The following is a 10,083-nucleotide window of genomic DNA, read 5'->3' on the forward strand; positions in this document are numbered from 1 at the left end:
CACAGCAGCAGGACTACAACGTATGGTAGAATGATAAGTATGATTGTAGCTATGCACCAAATCCGGTAAAATATCAATGTACCTAAAGGTGTTATGCTTCGTAAGATAGCGCCACATACGAGTTTTTAATGTGCGATTAAAGCGCTCTACCATAGTGGCCTTGATGTCATTGTTGGTAAAAAAAGTGGTGAATATTATGCACATTACATAGTTGCTTGAGTGATGAATTTATAAATTCTTTGCCGCGGCCCGTCTGCAATTTCCTCGGTATGCGCTTATCATTTTGAAATATTAATTTGAATGATCTGGCTACACTCGCACCAGTCTTGTTTGATAAGGCCACGCACCATGCTTATCTCGATAGAGTATCAATCACCGTCAGGATGTATTTGACATTATCATTTTCCCTTGAATAGTCAATTAAACTTACGAGATCCGCTTGCCACTGCGCATCAATGTCCGAGACGTAAATTTTATTTGTCAAAAAGCGTTTTCTAACAGGTTTGTGTAGAGTGTAGGCATCTTGTTTATTCAACCAGTCAGTCACATCAGATTTCTTTATTCCACGGTCTCTTGTCTCTCTAAATAATTTGTCAATTCCGCAGAATGATCCGGGGGCCTTAGGTGTAAAATATTGTTTCTCTAATATTTCCTGATACGAATTAGACGTCATGATTGAATAAAATGATTGTGTCTCGATAATCAACAACCGCCTGCTTCTTTCAGAAATTCAATTGTAAAAAATTTCATATTAAATGCTGTATTTATTCCAAATATTCCAGTCCTAGATAATATATTTCAGTCCTAGATAAGTTATTTATTTTAACACAACAGCTGCAACTCATCAGTGTAATCCGATACTGCCTGGCTGAAATCACTGAAGAGCTGAACACAGCCACGGTGGGGGTGTTTTCTCTTTAAATACAGGCCAGGCTCCTCCAGGTTTGACACACAGAATCTTAAAGACAGTTTTTCTGCACATCTGAACAGCTGCTCAACTCTCTGAAAAAGTAAGTGTTTACTGATTTATTTGCTCCCTGATATTATCATTGTCTGTAACGTATATATTTGTAACATAGTTTTAAACTGTATTTATCGTCGGTATAGATATAGATAAAACGTTCCCCTTTTTATTTAAGATGGAATCCCAATATCCCTGCGATCAATACAGTCCCCTTCTTACAAGCACACCGTTAGGTATTATACCGAATATAATGTACAGAGTATTGGCTCATTCTGATTGTCATTATATTATAAGTAATTTATATTAATTGTATATTCTTGCATTCTTTCTTATTAAAGAGGAGTGTGTGTCTCCCGATTATCGCAATAATTTCGTCACGCCGAATTATGAACTCTTTGAATCCGTAGCTGTGGAACCGTTAGAAGATAATGAGCCTGCTCTTCACCTTATCACAGGTAATTAGATTCTCCTTTTTGCATTTAGATAGGGAAAAATGTAATTGCAACACGGTACCAAGATATTTATCTTTCCTGTATCACATGTAAGAAAGCTATATATAATATATATATATATATATATATATATATATATATATATATATATATATATATATATATATTATCTATGTTAATTCCACACCACAGACAAACACATTTTATACTCCGCAACAACTAAATTTACGCCTACTGCATAAATATGTTTATACTAAGCAAAACATAGGTAGTACGGATAGGTCTTTCTATATTAATTTTACACCATAAATACGGGTTATACCGTAAAACTATAACAGCTATTAACTATTGTATTACACAAATTATGTCATAATAAATATACGGTTAAATTATTAAAACAAATAATGCCGCTAGTCATCAATATAATACTAAATTATTAAAACAGATACACCATAAACAGGGGTTATACCGTAAAACTATATTATACTATGCCAGCTGCTTTAATCCTTTGTATGTAAACACGAACTAAGTGCAATTTCTCATACAGATACTGACACGCATCCATCGGTCTATATGCCGGAAAACTGGTGTGTTCCCGAACCATGTGAAAATCTGGATTCAGACGTCAAGATCATAGATGTCAAGAACACTGTAATTTCACCGCTACCTGATGCTCCTAAAAGACGTGGAAATTCGTTAAGCCGGTGTCTCAAGAATAGAAAAGGTAACGGTTCACTTGAAATACATACGATTCTCACTTTTGTGTAGAAAATCAGTTCTGTGTTAACTAATAGTTATATTTTATTTACATCTGCTAAACTAGTCAGAAAATTCATTTTGAAAAAGAGAATATCTCCGTCTCAAGGAGACCGTTTTGTGTAGAAAATCAATTCTGTGTTAACTAATAGTCATATTGTATTTACATCTGCTAAACTAGTTGCCAGAAAAATTCAATTTGAAAAAGAGAATATCCCCGTCTCAACGAGTTCGAACAATGCGATGTCCATTAAACCAGGAGCTGCGGAGGAGCAATTCCCGGTTCGTACTTGTAAGTATATATCTGGTCTGCTCTATACTGGATTTATGCAAATATTGTTACAACGATTTCATGGATAACTGTCACAGTTAACTTTTCAAATATTACGCAGGATCATGGATAAGTGTCGGCGTGTAGCTTTTCCAATTTTACACCGGTTTCGCGGATAACAGACACTTGTATCTTTTCTTTTAGATACGCCGGATCTTCAACCACGAGTTTTGCAACGGCGTAATTACGGATCTGCACAGAATCAACCACAAAGAGCTAATGCGGCTGTGAGAACAACTCCTCTTTCGCCCATCTGTGTTGTGGATCGTGAGGAAAGCTTCGCGGCACCCAAACACACCGGGAATCCAAGCCCCAAGATTCTACATCAAAAATATAAGAATGTTTCAAGAGAGAGATTTGCATCGCAGAACGCTAGTCCCTGCATAACTCAGGAAGCCAATAGCGCAATCAGCATTCCACGAGTTACTCCTGAAAACAGAGAAAGTGCGCAGCTCGTCGCGGGTAAGAAGAGTAATAACCGGGGCAACATACGTGTGTGTCAAACTGTACAATCTGCAGATACTGCTCTTGCAGGATCTTCTAGCGATTTTGGCACTGTATCACCTCTAAAGAAACGATCAGTATCCCGACCCCGTGTAAGTAAAAAACAGAAAGTTGCTGAACATTCATCTTGCACAGGGAGTCCTGTGTGGGATGATGAACATGTAAAAATGTTTATTGCCATGTCTGCTCAGTACGTCCATACCAAACTCGCACAGATCAAACTAAAATCTTTCTGTGATACGTATGAAAGACTGATAAATGCCTGTCCAACACCTGACATTATCGCCGAGCTATATGATTTTAAACTAAATCTTGCTTGTGTACATACACCACCAGTGAATTTAAATAAATCTAAATCCACCTGACTAAGCTTGGTTGGCTATGGTTTGAAAAAATCCAGAAGATCGCGAGCAGCTAGAAGGGGGCGAAAGACAGTTTACAGCGCTATAACTACACAATATCCCCAGAGGCTGTTACATGATTCAACTACAGTTTTACACACCCAAGACAACCCTGGAAGTGTCAACAGCAGTGCTGATCCAGAAGCTCAGAGCAGTGGGCATCTTGAAACACATACTGAAAATGCGCATGATGCAGCCTCTGTGGGTAATGGTGTTTATGATAATGAAATGTCCGTAGATCGTTCAGACGTTTTACAACATTTTTATCATCATCAAAGGGCTCTCCGCAATTTCAATGGACATATACATACAGATCATTTTAGATTTGTAAATTTGGATCGTGTACAATCATTTGTAGAGGCCGTAAATATTGTTCATGACGGCGTTCAGTCATTACTGGATAGAATCATCAGGGACATTGAACCTGGTGACTTTGTAAGTTAAGGCTTGAATGTGGCGATACTTTAGACCCTATTTTCGCTACAAAACAAACCCGGGAAGATTTTAATTCTGAATCTTTTTTTAAATGTCGTTGCCCGCACACTTCAAAGTAACGTTGAATGTCTAGCATCCAATTCGTTATAGCTAGTCGTCACCATCATTAAAAATAGCGGTGGTGTAAAAAAGGTGCTTGAAATCTATAGCGACCAGTCGGATCATTAAACAAAAGAGGCAGTGGCTGTATGATTTTAACACAACAAAAACACAAACTTTTTATAGCGTGTTTTACAACCGCGTATGTCAGGCTAGAGCTCTATTCGCTGCTGGACCGGTAGTAGGAGAGGTGGCTTTATCACGACACAGATTCAGTTATTTTTGTACAGAGAGATGGTGAGTAGCAACTGCCTTTGGGCGATTACCTGGGGGAACTGACCAGTGAAATAACCGATGGTACACACATCACAGAATTTGTATCCGCGGGCCCCAAAACGTACGGATACAAACTCAACACCGGTAAAACTGTCTTAAAAGTTAGTGGGGATAACACTAAATGTCTGTAACTGTCAATCTATTAATTTCAACAGTCTAAGAGGTCTAGTTCTGGACTACCTGCGCAAATCTGACACAAACTCAGAAAGGTATCGTCGTACAGCAGCCGTCCATTGTGAGAAATAAAAAGTACTGGAGATTGAGACAAGGCCTAATGGATACACGCCTGCAACACCCATTCTCATGCATTCTAGCAGGACCGTCTAATTCTGGAAAGAGCTATTTTGTAAAACAACTGCTATATAATATTGAAACTAATTTTTCTCAGAAACCTGGTAATATTGTTTGGTTTTATTCGTGTTGGCAAAAACTATATGATGAAATCTCTCTCTCTTTTCCCCACGCCAGATTTGTGGATTGTCTGCCGAATACATTCGTAGATGACGAATTATTCCCGCCGGAGAAGGTGAATTTGGCTATTGTTGATGATCTCATGGAGAGTGCTAGTGAAAATTGTGAGATAGAAAAAGCCTTTACCAAGTATGTGCACCACAGAAATCTCAGCATTTTCTACCTGGTACTAAACATATTTTGTCAGGGTAAGAAAAGCAGCACGATAAATTTAAACACAAAATACATGGTGCTTTTTAATTACCCCGAGATAATTTACAAATTTTAACTCTAGCTCGCCAGATGTATCCCGGAAAAACACGTTTTTTCCTAGAAGCTTTTGAGGATGCCACGTGGGAGCCTTATGGGTATTTGCTTGTAGATTTGAGAGCTAATACCCCTGAGGATCTGCGCTTAAGGACCAGGTTGTTTCCACCAGCGTTGCCTGCTGTCTATGTTCAAAAGAAAAACACTTCTAAAAAGTGAATTTTACCCGGTATCAGACATTCTACGCTGTGTGCATTGTGATGTAAAGATGTCTGAGAGATTCCGCCGTAACTGGGCTCTCTTAAAAACTCTGGTGAAAGCAACCCCGGCTGTCAGAAAGTCTATTTTGCGCAATGCAAGCAATGATTTAATTACAGCCATAGGCGAGATTGCTTTAAACATCTTAAAAGGCAGGATTCCGCTGAAAGAGCGTCAAAAAGGCATATTAAAGAAGTGGCGTAAAGCTATAAGAACCCTGAGCGACAGATCTCAGCCCATAAAGAAAAAGAAGCGGCTACTAAAGCAGGCCGGCGGGTTTATCGGCCCTCTTTTAGCTTTTGCAATTCCAATAATAACAAGCCTGCTCGCAGGAAAATAATGGAGCATACAGAGAAAATGTATCTAGTGCCCAAACAGGAGCTAGACAAACTAAGGCCCTGTACTACAGAAAACATACGCGACAGTGTTATTCGGCGGCTTGATGGTGAAATTAGTGCCATTTTACAACGTCGTGACATTCCCGATGATGTGAAAATTAAAATGTATAGCACCGTGCTACAGCGCTACTTGGTACATACGCGACACAGCTCAAAAGAAGTAACGGCTTTAAGTCTCGTTAGCACTCCTGATCCTGATCAGCAACAATTGTCAAATACCGACTCTGATAAAAATCAAGAGGTCGCTGAAATTGTCAGCCATATAAACCAAAGATATAAAAAGAATGCTGAATTTTTACTAAACAGGTTACTGCAGAATAAAAATATTACAGCCTGGAATAATAAAGCCGAATTTATTTTCAAAGGATCCGTAATGCCAGGGTATAACTTACTGGATTTGGTACGTAGTACAACACAGAGTCATGCTCTGTCCGGCAGAAATTTACCACCTTGTTGGGATTCATTTATGCAGGCTATGGCCGAGCTAAATATACCGTCTACAGTTGTGGGTAACCCCGCTACTAGGAACTTTTAGATTAATAAAAAAATTCCAGCAGTGAGACACACGCTGTATCTACACCGCAGAAGCTAGCCCCAACGCCCCGTACAATTCAATCTTTACATTCCCCGTCATTAGGTACCACACGCGGAACTCTGCTACCTAAAAAAAGGTCTCTACTGATGCTACAAACCATGTGGCTCACGATGTAAAGAATGTACTGGATAAATGCTGTACTCGGCTTGTAACACTATATTATTTATTTTGTAAGAAGTGTAATGATGTATTTTCATTGTATTTGTGATACTATTTACTTATTTATTTTGTAAGAAGTGTCCTGATGCATGTTCATTGTACTATTTAATGTTTTCACTTTTTATATTCTGTAAGAATTTTTATATTATTGAAATGTCTTTGAGATGTATTTATTTTACAACAATAAAATCTTTTAAACTTTTTACAATATCGTGTCTTTGCTTTTTTATAAACGTATAAAACACGCCGCTTCATACTTGCGGGTGTTGTAACATGGCCATATACATAATATGCCCATATAATGAGCCTGGTGTTATAAACCACGTGTAAAATGAGAATCCTAGGATATAAAATTATATAATAATATGGCCATATACATAATGTGCCCATATAATGACCCTGGTGTTATAAACCACGTGTAAAATGAGAATCCTAGGATATAAAATTATATAATTGGCACGGTGTGTTATAAAACACAATTTTGCACTATATGTGAACACTGTGAATAAAATACATTGCTCTGATTACAGAATCCAATCACAGCAGCTACATATAAAATGAAAATCTAATATAAAAGCAAATACTGGGATAATAATCACTATCAAATTAACAATATCAAACTGTATCAAAAGGGAAAGCCAGACAAGGAGGGACAGCTCTCTGACAGGGAGGGGAGGGGTTACACACTTTGATACACTTTGATAGGGGCGAGTCCTCCTGTCAAATTGAGTTTGATGAGTAATATGTAAGATACACTACTTATATAGACTCCTCGCCATTGAATTCTTAACACCAAGAAATACAAGTGGTGGAATGATGGAAATCCCAGGATGAAGACGTTACTGATCTGCTAATAATTGAGAAAAGCATTCAATTACATTTTCACAACCTCTAGATTTCTCTAGTCTGGAGTCTGAGCCTCTTGTAGAAATTCTGGCACCTCCAGCCTCGGCCACTTTCACTGAGTTCATTAATGGTCGTCTGATGAAGGTGCTGCTGCTGAGTGTACAAATCATCAGGATCCGCTGCCGGCAGCTCCAGTGTAATCACCGACCAACGTCTTCCCCGATTTTCTCAATGGAGACAAGCCCAGAGACGCTGCCGGCAGCTCCTGTGTGATCACTGACCAATTATTTCCCCAATGTGTTTGATGGCTACGCTGCCAGCAGCTCCTGTGTGATCACCGACCAATGATGTCCCCAATGTGCTTGATGGAGGCAAGACAAGAAATGCCGCCTGCAGCTCCTGTGTATTCACCAACCAATCACATCACCGATGTGCTCGATGGAGACAAGACCAGAGATTCTGCCTGCAGCTCCTGTGTAATCACCGACCAATGTCGTCCCCGATGTGCTCAATGGAGACAAGTCAGGAGACGCTCCCGGCAGCGCCTGTGTGATCACAGACCAATGGCATACCTGATGTGCCCGATTAATTCAAGTCCGGAGACGCTGCTGGCAGCTCCTGTGTACTCACCGACCAATGAAGTCCCTAATGTGCTCGATGGAGGCAAGACAAGAAATGCCGCCTGCAGCTCATGTGTAATCACCAACCAATCACATCACCGATATGCTCAATGGAGACAAGTCAGGAGACGTTGCCGGCAGTGCCTATGTGATCACAGACCAATGGCGTACCTGATGTGCCCGATGAATACAAGTCCGGAGACGCTGCCGGCAGCTCCTGTGTAATCACCGACCAATGACATCTCCGATGTGCCCAATGGAGTCAACTCCAGAGACTCTGCCAGCAGTTCCTGTGAGATTTCTGACCAATAATGTCCCTGATATGCCTGATAGGTACAAGTCCAGAGACTCTGCCGGCAGCTTCTGTGTCATCACTGATCAATGACGTCCCTGATGTGCTCAATGAATACAAGTTCGGAGACCCTGCCAGCAGCTCCTGTGTGATCATCGACCAATGAAGTCCCCGATGTGCTCAATTGGGATGCTGCCGGCAGCTCCTGTGCAATCACTGACCAATGACGTTCCTAATGTGCCTGATGGATACAAGTCGGGAGACGCTGCTGGCAGCTCCTGTGTAATCACTGACCAATGATGCCCCCGATGTGCTCAATGAAGACAAGTCTGGAGATGCTGCCGGCCACTCCTGTGTAATCACTGACCAATGATGTCCCGAATGGAGACAAGTCTGGAGATGCTGTCAGGAGCTCCTGTGTGATTACTGACTAATGACGTCCCCAATGTGCTCGATGGAGACAAGTCCTTAGATGCTGCCAGTAGCTCCTGTGTATTCACCGACCAATGATGTCCCCGATGTCCTTGATCGATACAAGTCCAGAGACGCTGCCGAAATCTCCTGTGTGTTCACTGACCAATGACGCCCTTGATGTGCCCAATGGAGTCAACTCCGTAGACGCTGCCAGCAGCTCCTGTGTACTCACCGACCAATGACGTCCCCGATGTCCTTGATGGAGACAAGTCCGGAGACGCTGCCAGCAGCTCCTTGTGCGATCACCGACCAATAACGTCTTCGATGTGCCCAATGGAGTCAACTCCGGAGACTCTGCCCTAAGCTTCTGTGTGATCACTGACCAATGATGTCCCTGATGTGCTCAATGGAGTCTACTCCGGAGACATTGCTAGCGGCTCCTGTGTTTTCACTGACTAATGACGCCCCTGATGTGCTTAATGGAGACGCTGCCGGCAGCTCCTATGTAATCACTGACCAATGACGTTCCTGATGTCCTTGATTGAGACTCTGCCGGCAGCTCCTGTGTGATCACTGACCAATGATGTGCTCGATGGAGACAAGTCTAAAGACACTGCCTGAAGCTCCTGTGTAATCACCAACCAATGATGTCCCCGATGTACTCAATGGAGACAAGTCCGGAGACATTGCCGGTGGCTCCTGTGTGTTCAATGACTAAAGACGCTCCCAATGTGTTTGATGGAGACGCTGCCAGCAGCTCCTGTGTGATCACCGACCAAAGACATCCCTGATGTGCCCAAGGGATACAACTCAGGAGATGCTGCCGGCAGCTCCTGTATAATCACCGACCAATGACATCCCCGATTGTCCTTGGTGAATACAAGTCTGGAGTCACTGCCGACAACTTCTGTGTGTTCACTTACCAATGACGCCCCCGATGTGCTTGATGGAGACACTGCAGGCAGCTCCTGTGTGATCACCGACCAATGACTTCCTCGATGTGTCCAATTGAGTCAACTCCAGAGACTCTGCTGGCAGCTCCTGTGTGATCACAGACCAATGACGTCCCCAATGTGCTCAATGGAGACAAGTCTAAAGACACTGCCGGCAGCTCCTATGTAATCACCGAGCAATGATGTCCCCAATGTGCTCAATGGAGACAAGTCCGGAGACATTGGCGGCAGCTCCTGTGTGTTCACTGACTGACGCCCCAGATGTGCTTGATGGAGATGCTGCCGGCAGCTCCTGTGTGATCTCTGACCAAATATGTCCCTGATGTGCTCAATAGATACAAGTTCGGAGACTCTGCCGGCAGCTCCTGTGTGATCACCGAGCAATGATGTCCCCAATGTGCTCGAAGGAGGCAAGTTTAGAGATTCTCTGCAGCTACAGGAACATATTCAGGCCACACAGGCTGCTCATAATAGCACCAGCATCACAGCAATTGTAAAGGTTGCATCTGTTGTGAATTCCGTCTGGGCTCCCTCTGGTGGCCTTTAGCGTTAC

General features: G+C 42.0%; 1 protein-coding gene across 3 annotated transcripts; it reads left to right on the forward strand.

Moving 5' to 3' along the window:
* Positions 1–261: 261 nt before the first annotated feature.
* LOC143814911 (uncharacterized) lies at positions 262–6,581 on the forward strand. Of its 3 annotated transcripts, XM_077293598.1 has the most exons (6): positions 262–1,010; positions 1,140–1,197; positions 1,303–1,419; positions 1,964–2,140; positions 2,354–2,464; positions 2,648–6,581. In XM_077293598.1, the coding sequence occupies exons 2-6, from the start codon at positions 1,140–1,142 to the stop codon at positions 3,370–3,372; spliced, it is 1,188 nt and encodes a 395-aa protein (XP_077149713.1). In that variant the 5' UTR covers positions 262–1,010; the 3' UTR covers positions 3,373–6,581. The 3 variants fall into 3 exon arrangements, with proteins under 3 accessions (XP_077149713.1, XP_077149712.1, XP_077149714.1); XM_077293597.1 differs by having other exon boundaries at positions 262–1,197; XM_077293599.1 differs by lacking the exon at positions 1,964–2,140 and having other exon boundaries at positions 262–1,197.
* Positions 6,582–10,083: the final 3,502 nt, after the last annotated feature.

This window comes from Ranitomeya variabilis, chromosome 3 (genome assembly GCF_051348905.1).
Source record: "Ranitomeya variabilis isolate aRanVar5 chromosome 3, aRanVar5.hap1, whole genome shotgun sequence".
In the NCBI taxonomy this organism is placed as follows: Eukaryota; Metazoa; Chordata; class Amphibia; order Anura; family Dendrobatidae; genus Ranitomeya; species Ranitomeya variabilis.